This window comes from Miscanthus floridulus, chromosome 2 (assembly GCF_019320115.1).
Source record: "Miscanthus floridulus cultivar M001 chromosome 2, ASM1932011v1, whole genome shotgun sequence".
In the NCBI taxonomy this organism is placed as follows: Eukaryota; Viridiplantae; Streptophyta; class Magnoliopsida; order Poales; family Poaceae; genus Miscanthus; species Miscanthus floridulus.
In genome coordinates, this window is record NC_089581.1 from 68,540,041 (window position 1) to 68,560,827 (window position 20,787).

General features: G+C 46.6%; 2 protein-coding genes across 3 annotated transcripts in view; both read left to right on the plus strand.

Annotated features, from left to right (window-relative positions):
* The first annotated feature begins 1,581 nt into the window (after positions 1 to 1,581).
* On the plus strand, positions 1,582 to 4,584 carry LOC136539058 (probable NAD(P)H dehydrogenase (quinone) FQR1-like 1). Of its 2 annotated transcripts, XM_066530987.1 has the most exons (3): positions 1,582 to 1,689; positions 1,835 to 2,473; positions 4,040 to 4,584. In XM_066530987.1, the coding sequence occupies exons 2-3, from the start codon at positions 1,947 to 1,949 to the stop codon at positions 4,269 to 4,271; spliced, it is 759 nt and encodes a 252-aa protein (XP_066387084.1). In that variant the 5' UTR covers positions 1,582 to 1,689; positions 1,835 to 1,946; the 3' UTR covers positions 4,272 to 4,584. The 2 variants fall into 2 exon arrangements, with proteins under 2 accessions (XP_066387084.1, XP_066387085.1); XM_066530988.1 differs by having other exon boundaries at positions 1,603 to 2,473.
* A 2,281-nt stretch (positions 4,585 to 6,865) lies between these two features.
* Positions 6,866 to 20,787, plus strand: part of LOC136536671 (uncharacterized) — a 40,440-nt gene continuing 26,518 nt past the window's right edge. The window contains exon 1 of the mRNA XM_066528883.1: positions 6,866 to 6,911. The gene's annotated coding sequence lies outside the window, so the exon portion shown is untranslated. The remainder of the gene's footprint in view (positions 6,912 to 20,787) is intronic.

Below are 20,787 nucleotides of genomic sequence, written 5' to 3' on the forward strand. Positions count from 1 at the left end.
ACCCCGAGCTATTTTAGCTTAAGGTAGATGACATCTCACCCAGCCTAAGAAAACCCCCGAACCCTATGCCTCGCCCGCATACAGGGGCACGTTAGCTGGTGAGAGGGCCGGTCCATTTTACTTGTGCTCTGGGAACGCAGACAGGCGAGGTTTTTTTCCCCACACTGCCGACCTGAAGTTCGCCTGACCCAGGATTCAAACTTTGGTTACGAGGAACGCCACCCGAAGGCTTGACCAATTGGTCTAGCAACTGTAGGCTTTCATGTTTATATTTAACCAGAGGTCATGTAATTAGGGCTTGTTTGCTTGCTGCCTGCGAGATAAGTTTGCAGCCAGGCAAGCATATGAATCTCAGGCCACCAAAATTCAACGCCTGGGAATTCTTGACTTGGCTAGACAGGTTCTTGGGGCACCGCAACGGTATAAACTAGTTATTGGCTTTAAACCAATTTTCTCAATAGTGCTAATTTTTAGCATATAACTCATAATATAGATAGCCTTATGTGTCACTCTCATATGATCTTAAAATATGTGTATGATCATAGCTCTTAATCCAAAGCTAGATTTTCTCTTTCTTTCATTAAAATAATATAAAAAATACTTTACGTAGCTTATAAGTCACCATTGCTGGTGCTCTCGTTGCAGCAAGCAAATAAGCCCTTAGTTGGTGTCATGCATTGGGATTGGATGTAAAATTAAGAAGGCCGCGAAGGGTGCCACTCAATGCAGAAGGAGATATACAGTCATTACTGCTTAATGATCACACCAACGAACGATCTTATTCACACCGATTTTGCGTGAACTTAAGCCTATCCAAACCGAGGTGAACCAAACCTTCTAAGCTTCTATCCCTACACATCTTTCTTAGAGCAAGTATAATAAAGGGTCATAATCAAACTAAATACTGAGGTAGATGAGAGAAAAAAAAAGAGGAGAAACGGACTGTAAATTTATAGCCGGTATGGACACAAGAACTAAGACCAAACTCAGTGGGGATTTAATGTCCTAGTTTCCAACACATCTATATTGGGAAAACAGTGCAAAATAGTTTTATTCCCATAAAACTCTCTCTACATTTATAAAACTTTTATCATCTCTCTTCATCGTACAGTGCCACATCAGCATATTTAATGTCTATAAAACTCTGATGAAACTCCATTGAAACTGGCCTAAGAAACTACATGAGAGAGTCATGAATGAATAGTAAAAATATAACTATTATATAGGTGAACAGAGAGATAGACGGCAAGAACGAGAGATAGATTGCAAAAATTTATAGGGGCCATGTTTAGTTTCCACCAAACTTCTGAAAAATACACTATGTAAAAATAAGATTTTTCATCACATTAAACTTACGGTACATGCATGGAGTATTAAATATAGATGAAATCAAAAATTAATTGTACAGTTTGGTTGTACTTTACGAGTCGAATCTTTTGAGCCTAATTAATTAATGTTTGAACAATAATTCACAAATACAAATGAAATACTACAGTAACACATTAATTATTTGGCTACTCCCAAATCCAGGAACTAAACTTGCTCAGGGTCGGCATCCGGCTATTATTAGCCATTTTTCTGCATGACTCCAACGCCCTGCTTCACTCCCTGAGCTGGCACATCTCCACTCCTCGCCCTCTCTCCTGTCTCCTCGCTCCACCCCCACCACCGGCCCCGCCGAATTCCAAGGTCTATTCTTCTGCCCCTCTCCCGTCCCCGAGATCGCATATTCCGAGTTCCTGATCACGGAAAACCCTTCTGGGGACCCGGGAATTCCTCCCTCAGATCCGCGCTTTCCTCGGAGGCGTCGCTAAATTGCGGGTTCTTTGCGCAGGTTTCCCGCGTGCGGCGGCGAGCGGGGCGGGACGGGGACGGGGATTGGGTTGGATTGGGAAGGGGTAGGGACAGACCGAGCCGTCGCCCGTTGACTAGCGCGGCCGCCAGAGATGGGCAAGGGCGGCGGCTGCGTCCCCAGCAAGAAGCGCCAGCCACCGGCCGCCGCGCCCTCCTCGTCGTCTGCCGCGGCGGCGGTGCCGCGCGAGGCGCCCGAGGAGGAGGTGGCCAACGCGGCTTTGCCGATGGCCGCGCGGAAGTTGCGGCTCTACATCGTGTTCTACTCGATGTACGGGCACGTGGAGTCCCTGGCGCGGCGCGCGGCGGCTGGCGCCGGCGCGGTGGACGGCCTGGAGGCCGTGCTGCGGCGGGTCCCCGAGACGCTCCCGCCGGAGGTGCTGGAGAAGATGCAGGCGCCGCCCAAGGACCCCGCTGTCCCCGTCATTGCGTCGGCCGCCGAGCTGCAGGAGGCCGATGGGGTGTTGTTCGGCTTCCCGACGAGGTACGGCGCCATGGCCGCTCAAATGAAGGCCTTCTTCGACTCCACCGGCTCGCTCTGGGAGGCGCAGAAGCTCGCTGGGAAGCCCGCCGGGTTCTTCGTCAGCACCGGAACGCAGGGCGGGGGCCAGGAGACCACGGCGTAAGAATTGAACACTCTTTATTACTCTTTCAGGTTTCTTTTATTTAATACCCGTTACATGCTCTTGAAGGAAGAATCGAACACTTGCTATTCCATTGATAGGTCGTTTCTTAAAACTGAAAACAGGCCATACTTCTTGAGATTAATTACTATACTTTGTTGCTATAAAAGTGTTTAACTGAACCTCCAGTACAGGTCTATGACTTCTTTTCCTTCTGTTTTACTCAGGGTTAAGCAAGCCTACAATAGTATAATCCTGGTTCGTTAACTGGCTGAAGGATTTGTGATGTTTTCACTGCCTGATGGTTTAGGCTCCATGTGTGAAATAATCAAATCATGGATCAGTTTAGCACCTCACTCATTTTTCTGCTTTTGTTTGAAATTGTTTGTGTTCCTTCTCCCCAATTATTAGAATACCTGTTTTTATTGTATGTTTGATAATTTGCACTTCTACTCCATCCTCCGTTGTAGTTAATTCAGTGAATGCGAGTTTACAACTAGGAAATGTTATTAAATAGTATAATAATATACAAAACGACAAACAATTTACCAAAATGAGCGGTAACATGTGTAATTGAAGCTGAAATGCTCTTATTATTTTGACGACTTCCCGTAGTTCACTATCAATTGCTTCTAAAGCAAGATTCCTGCATCATGGTAATGATGATAACAATTTGCCAATTTGGTTGTTACAAAATATGAAACTGAAGAACCATATTTGTAGCAATTTAAGATTTCATCACACTATTTTCTCCATTATTGATGATCATGGTGCTGTACAGTGAGACTATTAACAACAACACGGGGTGGTCATAGATGAATTTAAGGACATTGGATATGATTTGTACAAAAAGGACTCTTTTGAGTTAATGCTATGGTACGGAGTACATTTAGGTGTACCTGATCAATATCTGCCGCAGTGCAGATCAAACTGCAGTGTGTGGTACAGTCCTAAGCATGGGCAGTAAATTCAAGATTTTTAAGATCAGGATGAACTAAAACAGATGCATGATTGAGAAGTTCCTATGAGAAATCAAAATTGCGGCCTTTTAAATTCTTGCATCCAAACAAAGGCTAACCAAAACTACTACTGGCTGAAAAATATTATCCCTTGTTCTCTCAAGGGAAAGGGATTTTGGATATTTTTGCTTGTTAGGTAAATGCTCCTTATTCCAGTTTGTAGCCAGTTGGCTATCCTTTTCAGTTTCTTCACTTGAACGAACCAGACTATACCTTATTAATTGCTTTCATAGTCTGCTTAACAGCTTAAGGAAAACAATGCAAAGAAAATGAAAAAAAATCTTAAAGCATAAATAATAACCATTACTTAATTTACGGTGTTGCTACTTAATTGCTCTAGAATCATAATTCTTTAGTACAAGGCTGGGACTAGTGTTCCTGTGATCATAAAAAGAATAAAAAAGAATAGAAATCCTTATGCCTTGGTTTCATTCTCCTTACTTGTTTGCGACTTGTATTTTTTCTCTATATAATCTTTGTAGCAGAATAGAAGTATCTGAATTCACTAGCTATTCCTGATCAGTGACCATGCTTTGTTTATTGTAGTTGGACGGCCATCACCCAGCTAGCGCACCATGGAATGCTTTTCGTCCCCATTGGCTACACCTTTGGTTCAGGCATGTTCAACATGGATGAGATCAGAGGAGGCAGCCCCTATGGTGCTGGCGTCTTTGCTGGCGATGGCAGCAGACAACCTAGTGAGACAGAACTCGCCCTTGCAGAGCACCAGGGCAAGTACATGGCCTCAATAGTGAAGAAGCTAGCTCACCATGCTTGAGCCAGCCACCCCTGTGCAGTAAAAGTCACACAGTCACCTTCCCCTAGCCCTTGGCTTCTCCTATTGTTTCCAGATACATCCGGCCCGTCGTATATGTGCACAGCTTGCCCTATTGTTTGTCAAAGTAGCCACCCCTAAATTAAGGTTCCTTTGTACATCGTTGGCATAAAGGTATTGTTGTCCATTTGAATAATAAGTGTCCCACAAAGTGTTCATCAATAAACATCATATGTCATATTGGTTTTGGAAAATTTGGTGTGTGTTCTTTTGCGCAGAACCATTCTTATACTATGAAAGAAAAGCATTTTTGTTCTGTTGCTTTTCCTGTCTGCTTCAATGGCCCCATGTGGTCCTTTGGATTAAAGGACTAGCCATCTTGAAATCCTATAATATTACTATGAGATGGCTTTCCATAGCAATTTATGAGGAAATTCTGGGATGGAATCCAATCTCTTGGAAACTCTCTTTTATATCTTTCACTTAAACTCCTGGTGTTTCTCCTATGTTGCATCCAACACTCTCCATCAGAACTTTACCATGTACTTCAGCATTTTAGAGGGGAAAATATATTTAAAACCTCACTCAACTATTGACCCAGTCCGATTATGTTTCCTGAACTGCAAAATCATATATCTTTTACTACCTCAACTATTTAATATTGTGCAAATCACACCTCTTGGTGGTTTTAGATAGGAAAGGGCCATATCACCTCTCAATTTTTGTCCTGGTTAACTTTCCTCCCTCTGTCCCTCAACCTTATAAGAAGAGGAGAACTAGAAGAATACCCTGCGTATTGTAACAATAATTTCTTAGAATTAAAATCGTTGCATGTATAAGCTGGACATGTAGTCAAAACTAGGCAATATAGTGGAAGAATCCAATAAAAAGTCTAACAGAATATTAGATTGAATTATAAGATGATGGAAGGATGAAACAAATCTATATTAGAATATGGATGCCTTATATTTTGATTAGATTGAAAATAGTAGCTGAACCTATTTTTTAAGGAAAAAATAATTGTACTTAATGGGTATGATTTGGATATTTTTTTTAGTTATAATGGAGGATGATTTAGGCCTGGTGTAAGCGATAGAGTCTTACCGCCTATGACCGGAGGGTCCCGGATTCGAGTCGCGGTCTCCTCGCATTGCGCAGGCGAGGGTAAGGCATGCCACTTATACTATTTCTCAGACCCCACACAGAGCGGGAGCTCTCTGCATTGGGTACACCCTTTATAATGGATGATGATTTAGATAATGAATGGTGTGGATAGTTTACATGAGGATTTGAAATTGTGAGGAAATGATGTGAATAGCTTGCATGTTGAATTAAAAATAGTGAGTTTACTTTTATAAGATATACAAATATAGATATATTCTTGCTCCCTCAATATTTAAAACGTGCAAATCACAACCCTAGTTGATTCTGGAGATAGTTTTATGGAAAGTAATTCATAATAAGATCCCTCAAAACGGAATGAATTCCACGATCCTGACTCCCTATGCCACTGTTTACGACATTGTTAATTTGCTGGGCATTGTTCGTGACAATAATGAGGCCCTCCGGTACTGTTCACTACACTGTTTGGTCCACTGTTTCCTGCAGCATTCATCTCCGCGCACGGCGGAGTGCGCGTATACGATGCCCCACATGCCATATGGCATCTCACATTCTATGCCTCTTCTTTACTATATGCGAAGTTTGGGTTCATCATAGACGAGTTATATCGGTACAAAATGTTAAGCTCCCTTAATATTGGGGTTTTCGATGCTCTTGGTGCCATATGCCCATATCAACATATCACTGAGTGTTTTCAGAGAAAAAAAAAATCATTGAGGACCAGTGCTTTAAATCTACCTAACTAATGGATTTGATTTATGAACATTAAATATGTTAACAATTAAGGAGATATATGATACTTCTTCCACTTGAAACCACTGAGGCGTATGCAGCCTGTTCGTTTGGTCGTAAACGATCGTAAATTTTCAGCCAGAACAGTATTTTTTTCTCACACCAAATCAGCCAGCAGTAATAATCCACGATCGTATACGATTGTTTCAGCCCCAGCCAAACAGGCTGATGATTTATCGGATGTGTCGGAAGAGACAGGCATATGATTTATATATACAGTACTTGATGTTTTTCTTTTTTGAAAATTATACAGTGCTAGATGTTGATGGAGCAAGCATATCTTGATTTTACCATTTAGGGAGTAAAATAAAACGAAATCAGTCCCAATTCATGGGAGTAAAATTTGGCCCCGTAAAGCTCAGATTGTTTTTTTTTCTTTTTTTTTAGAATCGTAAAGCTCAGATTGCTGGTGCAGGTAAAAAATAATTCTGGGCCGGAAGGGTCCGAAATCCATTTCCGGTTGCTGGACCGTATCAGGCCCGTCCGCCGTCCGGTACGGTATATCTCTCTCCCAAAACAGAAGGCGCCTCGCCGACGAGAAAGTGAACACGCGCTCTTCCGACGGCGGCCATTTCAAAATTTTGAAATCGCCCTCCGGACCAGAGGAACTGAGAAGCGTCAGCCCTCGCCTGTCCTCCCCGCCTCCCGCACTCCCGCTCGCCTTCCCTCGTCCGCCGCTGAATCCGTTCCGTCCCACCTCGCCGTCGCTCTCTCCGCCCCCGTATACAGGTATAAACACACCTCCGTCCCTCCCCTTTGTTTTCTCCCTTTGCGGCCTCGGCTCAACCTCGATCGCCGGGTGCAAACGCTGTACGGCGTGATGATCGCGGTGGTGGTCGCTCCTGTTCCCTTTCATTTGGGGCACTTCCGATGCTTTTCCTTCTTCCGATAGGGTTGTAAGATCTTATTGATGTGCATTTGGTGGCGCTTTAGGTTGGCTTCGTATTATCCTCTGTATAGATAGCGCGATCGTGTAGTGTTGGTGCCGTGTTGCGTGATGCTAGCGACGTAAGCGGCTCACTGTTGATTTCCCCTCATTCAGTTCGAAAACTGCTGGCCAGTCGGTGCAATAGCTTCAACTCAACACTCAACAGTATAGGCATGTTGATTTCTGAATGGGGGAATCGAGAGGAGCAGAGGCGTTGGTATGGTTTTCTAGAATGGTGGATACGGCTGAGCAAAGCATGTTGTAAAGCTTAACTGCAGTTTGCCTTTCAGCAGAACGAATTGTCCTGGTTCAGTATATTTGTTGTTTTCTCCACAAACGTGTAGATTTATTTATTAATCCAGAAATATTTTGTCGGGTTCATAAACTCGGGTCCCTCGGATACCGGCTTCCACGCCAGGGCTCAGCCCAGGAGGACGGCCTTCTTCTCTTCTGGACCGGCCCGAGAGTCTAAATTCAACAGACCGGAGCACTCGCTTTAGGCCTTGGCCGCATTCGGCCCATCTTTCCAACTGGAGCACTAGCTCAGGCTCAGGCCAACTCCGAACGGCCTCTCCGATCGGAGCGCTAGCATCAGGCCCCGGCCACCTTGGCACGGCCTCCACCCGGAAAGCCTGACCTGAGGACCGCCTCCAACTCCGACCCCGTGTCTCCGACCGGGGTTCATAGAAAATCCTGCCTATCGCTATTCTTCGACTAGCGCGCCAGTACCGATTAGGGCCATCCGATCGGGGACGCCCGCTTGGAAAGAACCAGAAGGCGTACTAAGGAAGGCAAGACAGGGCTCGCAAGTCAAACCACGGCACCAGGGACCATACCCTACGGAACAGTATTTTACAACCACCCTGCCACAAACAGCATTGTAGGCGCCGACATTTACCTCTACAGTATTGTAGGCGCCGATCAAAAACACCCGTACGGTAAGACCCCCCACGTGCCTCCGGGCATCGACAGTATTGTGGGCACCGGAATTCACCGTACCAGGCGAACATGGTAAAGCCATGCCTCCAGTCGGCGAGACAGCATTTTTGCAGGTACCGATGTCCTCCAGTCTTGAAGAAAGCAGCACAACCTCCCACATGTACCTGACATTCTGCAGTGACATCAACAGTATTGCGGGCGCCCACCATTGTCCCATCCCCATCGGCGTGGGCAACAAGGCTTAGAAACGTCTGTACTCTCTCACTCTCTCACTTGTAAAGCCATCCCCTTCTTCTATAAAAGGGGATGTGCTCCCTCCGAACAGAGGAGGGTTAACCTAAGTCGACTTCTTCAAGTTCAGGTTTAGGGTTGGACACTTCGTTCATAGCATAACTCCTGCCGATCTCGGCCCTTCCGACCGGACCGACCATACACCTCTCATTTCCCCTTCTCGTTTGTAACCCCACTACAGACTTCGAGCACCTGGGCTCGGGAATAAAGTCACCGACCGACCCACACTAGACGTAGGGCACATTGCCTGAACCAGTCTAAATCCCGTGTCATTGAGTGCTAGGCCACCTCCGATCACAATGTACAACAAAACTACAAATATTTACTAGTTGGTCACTTTCTGTACCGACAGTTGGTGCCGTCCATGGGGAGGACGCTATACGTTCAACACTTTTTTGGTAATCGGATGGCCCATTTCTCCGCCACCCCCGTCGTGGCGGGTTCGGGCGATACGATTCGCTTCGGCTTGATAGAGTTTCCCGCACTCTCGCCCGTCGGGATGCGGGTTCCACCCGTCTTCGAGCCTTCCCAGGCCTTCCGCTTCAGAAGCCTGGACTTTGCCGCCGACCGGCTCGGCATACTCCACCTCCGCGAGGAGACTCGTGACCCGGCACCCGTCGGAGGGACGTCCTCCATCAACTTTGGGACACACGACTCCAACGGCTCAGCATCTGTGCTTCATTCTGAGCAAACTCTCTGCTCAAACCCCGCTGTGAGTAATATACATGTTGTTATTTACTTACTATGTTCTATCTTCCGCCAAATACCCGGTGGGTTACCGTTGTCCCCGTCGCAGCCACCATACGGCCGATCCCCCTATGGCCTTGTGTCCCACGCGGACGCGTACGCCCGGGGGCTCCAGCGGATGCCAACACTGCCCCTCTCACGTCTGAACTCGTGGGGATGGCGGACTATGGTCCCAGCTGTCTCGACTTCATGGATGACGACGTCGGGAGTGATGACTCTAGCATCGGCGACGTGGCACCAAGCCACCGCCCGTCCCGCGAGTGCGCTATGACGGATGCTCCGGAACGGCCGCTAGGGGTAACGGAGTCCGCACGGACTCACGCCCCGCCGGGCCCTCATGCGGAGACCCCCGAGCTCACGTGCGAGCACGGAGAGGATCTACAACGACAGTGGCCGCATCGGCCACCAACTGCGCCAACGCGCTCGGTGCACCACGTTGCGCCCCGCGCACATGGACCGGCGAACGACGCCCGGGGTTGCGCCCATTGGGTCCAGCGCGACACCCCAAATAGGGGAACCAATCCCCCGCAGTTCGCTTGGGCTAGTCAGAACGTTGCCACCACGGCAATGCTCCTGCATGACCTGCCCGAGCCGAACGACCCTCGCGGACGGCCAATCCATCAGAACCTCTGGGCACTATTGGAGACCGCCGCCGTTCAACAGGCAGAGTACTCCGTATCGTGACTCGCGACCTCGCACCCCGTCCAAGGAACAGGGACGCAGTAGATAGGGCACCACACCCTGTCATCGCTTCAACCACCGATTGCCGCATAAGGAGCCGCAACCGCTCCTCATCTTGACTTGACGACCGCCCTGTATCGACCGCCTATCTACGCGTGGCTTGGGCCGAACCAAGACGCGCGCAGCGTCAACCAGAATTCCAGCCCTGACAGCCTGGAACCACGGACCTTTGTCCAACACCCCCAGTAAGCGCCTTTTCTGCCATGCTTCAACGAGGGCCGCGACAAAGGTAAGGCCAAGCACCAGGATCAAGATGAGGGCCCCTTCACACAGAGGGGAAAGAAGAACAGAAAGGATCACCGCCGACCGGCCAACTCCGCGTTGGCCGCCGCAACAGATTACGCGGGCACTCAGCCCCGGCAAGACCCTCTGGGCCACTTTCACGAGCTCATGGAGAGCCCATGCACCAACCACAACTATCCCGTCAACCTTCTCTACAAAGACTGCCAGCTCCTCAAGCGCCTGCTGAGGTAGGCTAGCAGGCCAAAGGAGGAAGAAGACAGGGAAGCATCGACTGAAGGACGACGATGACGATGCTCTCTCCAAGGACCTTGGAACAACTATGTCGTTTATTCTTTTCCTAAGTTTCAGTCTTACCTTACTTAGCGAACGCTCCTACAAGAGCACCCTGACCCGAACACTGTTCGGCTCGGAGCGCTCGGAGGCTCCACTAGGGGGCTCTACTACCCCTTTGTTATTTTTTTACCTTAAGTACTCTTTTGCTTTTGTATAGAGAAACTCCTTCCTACCTAAGTAAAAGGGTAGTTTGTTCCTTTGTTTTACCTTACGTAACTTTGCTTTAGAACATTCCGACTGATCGTACCCCGCCTTTTCCTATGGCTACGACCGGCCGAGCCTCACGGGCCACACCCCGGGCTCGCAAGGTTGTGACCTACGGAACAAATGGGCAGGTACGAGATAGAAAGAAATTTAAAACAAAATTATGCTAAGGAAAAACTAAGGAACGAAAGGGAACAAGCTTCCCCGAACGGAGCGACTCCATCACAAGAACAAAAACCAATTGCAGTCATTAAAACACACCATGAAACATCTTACACGGGGGCTTCCCCATGAACTTAAAACTTCCTACATTTACTAACTACTATTATATTTTTACATGCTACTGGGTTGACCCAGCGACATCCGACAACGGTGCAACCGACGAAGGCGTAGGCTGCTCACTTCCTGACGGCACGGCATCCGGCTCGACTGAGGCCGAGGCGACATTTCCCCCCGAACAGGCTCCGGGCTATCCGCAGGCTCGGAAGCATTCTCTCCACGCATGCTTTGGGCCATGTCTTGATGGTGAACGTCCATCACCCACTTGGCGGAGACTTGCTCTGACACCGACCGCGCGTGCGGCAGCAAGCTCACCCCAATGGATTGGATGTCCTCCGTGCTCAGACCCTCAGCATACCCACTGCAGATAGCGTCGAAGTCCAAGTTCAGGTGGTGCATCGCCACCGAGGTCAGCACCCCCGACGCTCCATAAAATAGCCCGCTCCTAACTGCGTCCGGGACCTCGGCCAGCTAGACCGTGAGCGCGCTGGTACTTGGCACCGACCCAAAGATTTCCAAGACGACGAGTCGGGCAACGTTGCGGATCTGGTCGAGATCCCCTTCGAGAGCACGTCGCTCTTCACGGGACTTGGCTGGCTCCTCGGCATTCTGGCTGAAGCTCACCTTGGACGTCTCTAGGTCTCGCTCTAGCGCCTTCACCTTTTCACCCAGCTCTGGAGGAAGGGCGACAAACTCAGAAATAGGCTGAGGGAAAAATCAACACCACAAGAAAACAAAAGGGTACGCACTGGTGTGAGAGGCCTCAAGGGTGGAGAAATCCTCTGCCTACCGGGCCACCTACTCGCGCAACCGGGTACTCGCGTCTTCCATCCCCATCGCCTGGCTCCAGAGCATGAGCACTTCCTGATCCGCCTCCAATCGGGCCCTCTGCTCTGCTTCCAGGGCCTTCTGTGCCCTCTCCAGGGCGGCCCGCTCTGGCTCAAGGGCCGCCAAGGCCTCTTGAAGTGCCGCCTCAGTATTGGCCAGGGACATCCGCAGCCCCGCCTCGATCTCATGGTGGGCCTTCGCCGCCTCAAGCCTGAAAGCATCTAGGCCCCTAAGTGGATTTCGGTGATTAATGTCAATACAAGATTACTGTGACTAACGTGTATTTTGCAGAGGCAACTAAGTTAGGTCATGGTAATGGAGATTGATTGGGCAATCGAGGTTGTCATGCCCCTACGATGGAAATCGTTTCGGTTTTCAAAGGATGGACGACAAGGTTAAGGATAACTAGTTCTAAGTGTCAATTGAAGTTGGAGAGACACTTAGAGTAGTTTAGGACTTTGTTTTTTCCTTTAGCCGTACTATGAAGGGGGGTATGAACAGGTAGCTTGACCTAGTTGAGTCTAGTGAGTTAGGTGTGGTGCACACTTGTGAAAACTAGCTCTAGATAGCTCCTATGAATGCCTAAAATCCTTTGGAGCAAACTTTATTCACATATGATCGAAAGTTGGAAGTGAATGGAGGGTCAAATACTGACCGGACGCTGGCTCCGGTGCGACCGGACGCTGGTCGCAGGGTCTGGTCAGTTCATTTGACTGTGAAGAACAAGACTGGTGTGACCGGACGCTGGAAGGTCGTATGACCGGACGCTGAGGCCAGCATCCGGTCGACTCCAGTAAGGGTCCAAACTTGAGAAAGTGCGACCGGACGTGTCCGGTCAGCGGTGACCGGACCCTGAGTATCCAGCGTCCGGTCATTTATAGTAAGCATCCAAGAGCGACCGGACACGTCCGGTCGGTACTGACCGGACCCTGACAGTGTCCGATCACCACTTGAAAACTGTTCGCGGGTTGAACTGACCGGAGCGTCCGGTCAAAACGATCGGAGCATCCAGTCACCCCGCAGAAGCTCATAACGGTTCGTTTTTTAGGCTGCCTTATAAATAGAAGGTCCACTCATGAGTGGAGTCACTTTTGCTCATTCCAACAGCTGAGAAACACGTTTGTGAGTGCCAAGAAGAGCAAGGTCCTAGTGAGGTGTTTGTGATTTGAGAATCCAAGAGTGAAACCTCATTAGTGAATCAAGAGTAGACAAGTGTGCATCCATCTTCTCATTAGGCTTCGCGTGGTCAAGTGAGAGTTCGTGCTTATTACTCTTGGTGATCGCCATCACCTAGATGGCTTGGTGGTGATTGGGAGTTCGGTGTTCACCCGGCGGAGCTTGTGGGTGACCCAACTCAAGTTGTGAGCGGCTTTGGGTGATTCGCCGCGACGGAGTGTCGAAGAATCAACCCGTAGAGAGCACTTGATCCTTGCGCGGATCAAGGGGGAGCTACACCCTTGCGTGGGTGCTCCAACGAGGACTAGTGGGGAGTGGCGACTCTCCGATACCTTGGCAAAACATCGCCGTGTTCTTTTCTCTCCCTATTTACTTTGAGCACTTACTTTGAGTATTTACTTTGAGCAATTCAATACTTGCTTTACATTCTTAGAATTGCTATGCTAGAGTAAGTTTGGAACATAGGGTGTAAGTTCTTTGTGCGTTGATTTGATAGGAACACTTTTCTAGGCACAAGGGGTTAATTGGGCTATCCGTAGGATTTGATTATTGCAAGAAAATTTAGAATTAGCCCAATTCACCCCCCCTCTTGGGCATCTTGATCCTTTCAATTGGTATTGGAGCCTCGTGCTCATATTTTTAAGCCTAACCGCTTAGAGCAAGATGTCTCACGGGGATGGACCTCCTCCTATCTTCGAGGGGGATGATTTTCCATATTGGAAAATTCACATGGAGGCTTACCTAGAAGCTCTAGATGTTGGAATTCTTAGAGCCGCCTCTCAAGGGTTCCCAACACCTAAGAATGCCGCACAACTTCAAGGCGATGAAGTAAACTATGAAAAATGGAATGCAAAGGCTCGCAACACCATCTTTAGAGGCCTTTGCAAAGATGTGTTTAATCGTGTAAGGAACCACAAAGACGCCCATGCACTATGGTTGGACGTTTGTGCGCTCCATGAGGGAACCAAGAGTGAGCGTGAGGAATGCTATCATCTTGTGATTAAAAAGCTAAATTCTTTTGAGATGCTTCCCAAAGAAAGTGCTAATGAAATGTATTCTCGTTTAAATGTTCTTGTAGAGGAAGTCAATGGGCTTGGACTTACTCAAATGTCACCATCCGACGTTGTGAGAAAGATCTTGAGTGTCCTCCCCATTGACAAATATGGGCACATTGTGACCGTGCTACATCAAGGTGATCTTTCCACCGCTACACCGACACAAATCTTGGGAAAGATCAATGCTCATGAGATGTACATGCACATCACGCCACAAGATGGCTCATCCTCTACAAAGAAGAAAGAGAAGGACTTAGCATTCAAAGCTAGCCAAGATAAGGGCAAGACAAGACTTGAGTATGAGAGCTCAAGTGATGAAGATGATGAAGAAAGTCTTGCTCTCATGGTGAAGAAGACCGCCAAGATGCTAAAGAAGCTAAACAAGAGTGGCATCAAGTTTGACGGCAAGAAGAAGTTCTTCACTAGCTCAAGAAGAAAGCCAATCTCCGAGATGGATTGCTACAATTGTGGTGAACTTGGTCACCTAGCTCATCAATGCACAAAGCCCAAGAAAGACAAGTTCAAGAACAAGGGCAAGAAAGATGATTCAAGTGATGAAGATGAAAAGAAAAAGAACAAGCCATACAAGAAGAGAGATGGCAAAAAGAGAGACTTCTACAAGAAGAAGAAGAGTGGCAAGGCCTATATTGTCGGTGATTGGCTCACGGACATTGATTCATCTAGTGGATCATCCGATGATGAGAGTGACAATGAGAAGGTGGCCGCCATTGCTATTGATCTTGCATCCTCACCACCACCATCGCCATCATCCTCTACACACCTATGCCTTATGGCTAAGGGTGAACGCAAGGTAACTAAGAGTGATGATAGTAGTGATGATGAGCAAGCTAGTGATGATGATAGTGATAGCGATGATGATTCACCCACATATGATGATCTTGTCAAAATATTAAGAAAATACACTAAGATCATTAGAAAGAGTAGAGCTACAAATGAAAAACTTGATGCTAAAAATGATTCACTCTTAGCTAAGTGTGATACATTAGAAAAGGCTAATGATGAGCTCAAAGAAACAAATGATTCTATATCATCCAAACTCAAGGAGCTCAAATCTTCTAAGAAAGAGCTTAAAGATAAACATGATAAACTTGAGTGGGTGCACAATGAGCTTATCACTAGTCACAACAAGCTAAAAGATGAATATACAACTCTAAAGATCAATTATGATACCCTTGTTATTGCACAAGAATTCTTACCAAATGAGCCACATGATGCTACTAACCATGTTGTTAAGATTGATATAGCTACCTCATGTGATGATTTAATTGATGAGAGCATTGAGCATGGATCTAGTAGCAAAGGCAAGCAAGTGGTTGAGTGCAATGACTATGATGAGTATGTCAAGCTCAAGAGTGACCATGAGAAGCTCATGAAAGATCTTGAAGAGATGAAAAGTCACAACACCATTGTGCTAGAAACTCTTGATCATGACAAAGAGTTGATCCTTGAGAATGAGAAGCTCAAAGAAGAAAACAAGAAACTCAAGGAAGAGAAGAACAATAATATTCTCAAGGAAGAGAACAAGAAGCTCAAGATGGAGAAAGAGCATCTCAAGGTGGGATTGAGCAAGTTTGCTAGAGGCAAGCATCTCCAAAGTGAGCTACTCATGAATACCGTCATGAAGATGGATAAAAGTGGCATGGGATATATGGCAAGTGTAGAGAAGAAGAAGGCTCAAGCTCAACACCAACAATCAAAGCCAAAGCTAAAGCCAAAGAGATGTTTTGAGTGTGGACAAGAAGGCCACTTTGCTCATGAGTGTCAAACTCCACCACCACAACCCTTGCCCAAGCATGCTAGACCCTTTGTCTTCAATGCTCACTACATGCTTAGAAAAGATTCTAGTGGAAAGATGAAAGTCATGTTCTTAGGACCCCCCAACAAGAGTAGGCCTAAGAAGATTTGGGTGGCTAAGTCACTTGTTGAGAAGGTGAAGGGCCCTCAACAAGTTTGGATTCCTAAAGCTTGAATCTCTTATGTGTAGGTGAACTACAAGACCGGTGGAAGTCATTGGATTATTGATAGTGGTTGCACTCAACATATGACTGGTGATCCTTGTATGTTCACCTCACTAGATGAAGAGGTAGATGGACAAGAGAAAATAACTTTTGGAGATAATTCAAAGGGCAAGGTTAAAGGATTGGGCAAAGTGGCAATATCAAATGATCATTCCATCTCCAATGTGCTCTATGTTGCCTCATTGAGTTTCAACTTGCTATCCGTTGGGCAATTGTGTGATCTTGGCTTCCAATGCTTATTCACCGAGAAGGAGGTTGTTGTATCCAAAGTAGATGACAAACAAGTGATATTCAATGGGTTTAGATACAACAACTTATATCTAGTTGACTTCACCTCCGAAGATGCAAACTTGAAGACTTGCCTATTCACCAAAACAACACTTGGGTGGCTATGGCATAGAAGACTTGCTCATGTTGGGATGAGCTCACTCAAGAAGCTTATGAAGAATGATTTGGTGAGAGGGTTGAAGGATGTGAAGTTTGAGAAGGACAAGCTTTGTAGTGCATGTCAAGCCGGCAAGCAAGTTGCAAACACTCATCCAACCAAAGCTTTCATGTCAACCACAAGAGTGCTAGAACTCCTACACATGGATTTATTTGGACCAACAACATACAAGAGTTTGGGAGGAAATCTCTATTGTCTTGTGATTGTGGATGACTATTCAAGGTATACATGGGTGTTCTTCCTTCATGACAAATCTGAAGTTGCATCTTGTTTCAAGAAGTTTGCCAAGAGAGCTCAAAATGAATTTGAAGTAAAGCTCAAGAAGATAAGAAGTGACAATGGCAAAGAGTTTGACAACACAAACATAGAAGCTTATTGTGATGAAGTTGGAATCAAACATGAAGTCTCCGCAACCTATACTCCTCAACAAAATGGTGTAGTTGAGAGGAAGAACCGGACTTTGATCACTCTTGCTAGGACAATGCTAGATGAGTACAACACCCCCGAAGCTCTATGGGCGAAAGCAATCAACACCACATGTTATGCATCCAACCGCCTATTTCTTCAAAAGTTCCTTGTCAAGACACCATATGAGTTGCTCAATGGGAAGAAGCCGGACGTCTCCTTCTTTAGGGTGTTTGGTTGCAAGTGCTATATCTACAAGAAGCGGCAACACCTAGGGAAGTTTCAAAGACGTTGTGATATAGGTTTTCTTGTTGGTTACTCATTGAAGTCCAAAGCATATAGAGTATTTAATCATGCCACCGGCTTGATTGAAGAAACATATGATGTGGAGTTTGATGAATCTAACGGCTCCCAAGGAGCACATGAGAATCTTGATGATGTAGGTGATGAACCATTGAGGGAGGCTATGAAGAATATTCCGGTGGGAGACATCAAGCCAAAAGATGATAAAGATGATGTACAAGTCATTGACCAACCTTCTTCATCAAATGTACCACAAGATGGTGAAAAAGATGGGAGAGTAGAAAATGAAGATACTCATATCTCCCATGAGCAAATGGTGGTACAAGCACAAGATGTTGATGCTCCACAACCTCCTCCTCAAGTGGTCAATAGAAGAAATACACCTCTCCTACAAGATCATCCACAAGATCTCATCATAGGGAGTCCAACAAAGGGTGTGATGACTCGATCTCAAAAACTTACTTCATTTATTGCTCATCACTCTTTTGTCTCTTGCTATGAGCCTACCAAGGTAGAAGAAGCTCTTAAAGATCTAGATTGGATCAATGCCATGCATGAAGAGTTGAACAACTTCACTCGCAATGAAGTTTGGACTCTTGAAGAGCGACCAAAAGGTGCAAGAGTCATAGGAACGAAGTGGGTGTTCCACAACAAGCAAGATGATCAAGGTGTTGTTATGAGGAACAAGGCAAGACTAGTTGCAAAGGGGTTCTCTCAAGTTGAAGGTTTGGATTTTGGAGAGACCTTTGCACCGGTTGCAAGATTAGAAGCCATCTGTATCCTTCTTGCATATGCATCACATCATGAAATGAAACTATACCAAATGGATGTGAAAAGTGCATTTTTAAATGGCTTTATAAATAAACTAGTCTATGTTGATCAAACTCCTGGGTTTGAAGACCCTAGATATCCTAATCATGTTTATAGGTTGTCCAAGGCACTATATGGGCTTAAGCAAGCCCCAAGAGGTTGGTATGAGCGCCTTCGGGACTTCCTCATTAAGAAGGGCTTCACCATTGGAAAGGTCGACACCACACTATTCACTAAGAAGCTTGATGGGCATATCTTCATTTGTCAAGTATATGTTGATGATATCATCTTTGGATCATCAAATGAAGACTCATGCAAAGAATTTGGTGAATTGATGTCGAAGGAGTTTGAGATGTCAATGATTGGTGAGCTTACATTCTTTCTTGGTTTTCAAGTCAAGCAAATGAAAGAAGGCATCTTCATCTCTCAAGAGAAATACACAAAAGATCTTTTCAAGAGATTCAAGATGGATGAATGTAAGCCAATCAAGACACCAATGCCTACAAATGGACATCTCGACCTAGATGAGGGAGGTAACCCGGTTGATCAAACTCTCTACCGTTCTATAATTGGTAGCTTGTTATATTTAACCGCATCTAGGCCCGACATCATGTTTAGTGTGTGTATGTGTGCTAGATTTCAAGCTAGTCCTAAGGAAACACATTTAATTGCCGTAAAAAGAATCCTTAGGTATCTTAAGCACACGCCAAGCATTGGTCTTTGGTATCCCAAAGGAGCTTTATTTGAATTAATTGGCTATTCTGATTCGGATTACGCTGGATGCAAAGTTGATAGAAAAAGCACATCCGGAGGGTGCCATTTGCTTGGTAGATCACTTGTGTCTTGGTCCTCCAAGAAACAAAATAGTGTGGCTTTGTCCACCGCCGAAGCGGAATACATTGCCGCGGGTGCTTATTGTGCACAAATATTATATGTGAAACAAACTTTGCTAGACTATGGAGTAGTTCTAGAGAAAGTACCTCTTTTGTGCGACAATGAAAGTGTGGTAAAACTTGCAAATAATTCGGTTCAACACTCTCACACCAAGCATATAGATATCCGCCATCACTTTCTAAGAGATCATGTGGCTAAAAATGATATATCACTAGAAGGTGTAAGATCCGAAGATCAATTAGCGGATATCTTCACTAAACCGCTAGATGAGGCTACATTTTGTAGATTGCGAAATGAGCTCAATGTACTTGATTTTAGTAACTTCACTAAAAATTGAGCTTGTGTTGTCCCTTGCATTCATTGTAATATATAACATGTTTAATTTGTGGCAATGCACATAGGGCTTGTCTAACATGGTTAAGATAACCGCCGAAAAACGTGTGAAGAAGCTTAACCTTGGATCAAACTTGACAAGCAACTAGATTTACTTACAAGTATTACATATGCATGAATGTTGTTTTGTCGTTTTGTTCCATTTGCCCTCTTGTTGCCTATTTTCTTAAAAAGAATTATAGCCTAAGGCAAAATATTTTGAAAAATATGAGGGTTTGAGAGAGGTCACTCACATCAGTCTCAATTGGTGTTTATTTGGATCTTATTCAAGTTGGGACTTAATTGGGAACAGGCAGCGCGAAGGAAGTTTGAAGACTTGCTGGAAAAGGTGCACCGGACGATGCACCGGACGCTGCTGTCCAGCGTCCGGTCAGTTCATAGGAGGTGAACTGCTGATGAAGGAGTGACCGGACACTGCGTCTGTGCATCTGGTCAGGAAGGGTTCAGCGTCTGGTCGATCGAAGGGTACACAAGTTATACTGATCGGACCCTGCCTATGTCCGGTCATGGACCACCGGACGCGTCCGGTCCCGATTCCAGAGGATTTGGACCTCTCTGGAATCGACCGGACGCTGGGTGGTAGCGTCAGGTCGCTACACCGGAGCGTCCGGTCAGTGGATCTCGCATGTTTTCAGGACTCTTTTCTGTTTCCTTCTTTGGTTTGCTTTGGATCCTCATATAACCGCGCCTCTGTGTTCCCTTTCCTTGACCTAACCCGCTCCACCTTATCCCTGTGACCGAGCCCTAGTCAGCGCCACCGCCTCCTCGTGCCCAAGCTCGCCGCGCCGCCATCCAGCCAGCCTCGCCCGGGCTTTCCAGCGCAACCCCATGCTAGTGGCCATGCCCAGTAGCCGAGCTTCCTGTGCCGGCCACGCATGCCACCAAGCCAGCTAAGCCCACGCCAAAGCCGCCGAAGCTTGCCGGAGTCATCTAGCCCTAACCCTTGGTAAGCCTTCCTTTTCTGCCGATTCTTCAGGCTACTCATATTTTGCGCTGCAACCTGTACTTCATACTGATCCACAGCCAATTCCTCACAGTGCCTGGATTGACCTAACCCTAGCTCGGTTCCGAGGATCCCTCGCATGACATCTTATCTTTTCTTGGATCGCTGATCGTCAGGTAGAAAGCCATTCGATTCAAATTCGCATCTACATTGCTTTCTCTATTAGGGTTTCGCATCTATTAGACATATGGTATTTATTTGTATATCCATCTATTCTATCGTGCAGCGAGTCGGTTCCGTTGTGGTTCTTGTGGCAGTTGGCAGTCAACTCGGAGCCAAGCTCACGAGTAAGGATCGAGGCCAAGCCTCAAAAGCGGTAGTTCGACAGTTGATCCTCATCAGCGGCAGTTCACCATCTTGTCAGCTCAGATGGCTCGCACCAAGAACGTTGGTGGTGGCCCAGGTGATGATGATTGGAGGCCCCCGCCTTGCTAGCCAGCCGGATCTAAGGGCAAGTCAACCAAGCAGGTGACATCCAAGAAGCGGAAGTACCCCGATGCAGAGACAGCGAGAGCAGCAGCTGTTGCAGAGGCCACAGAGCGTGCTGAG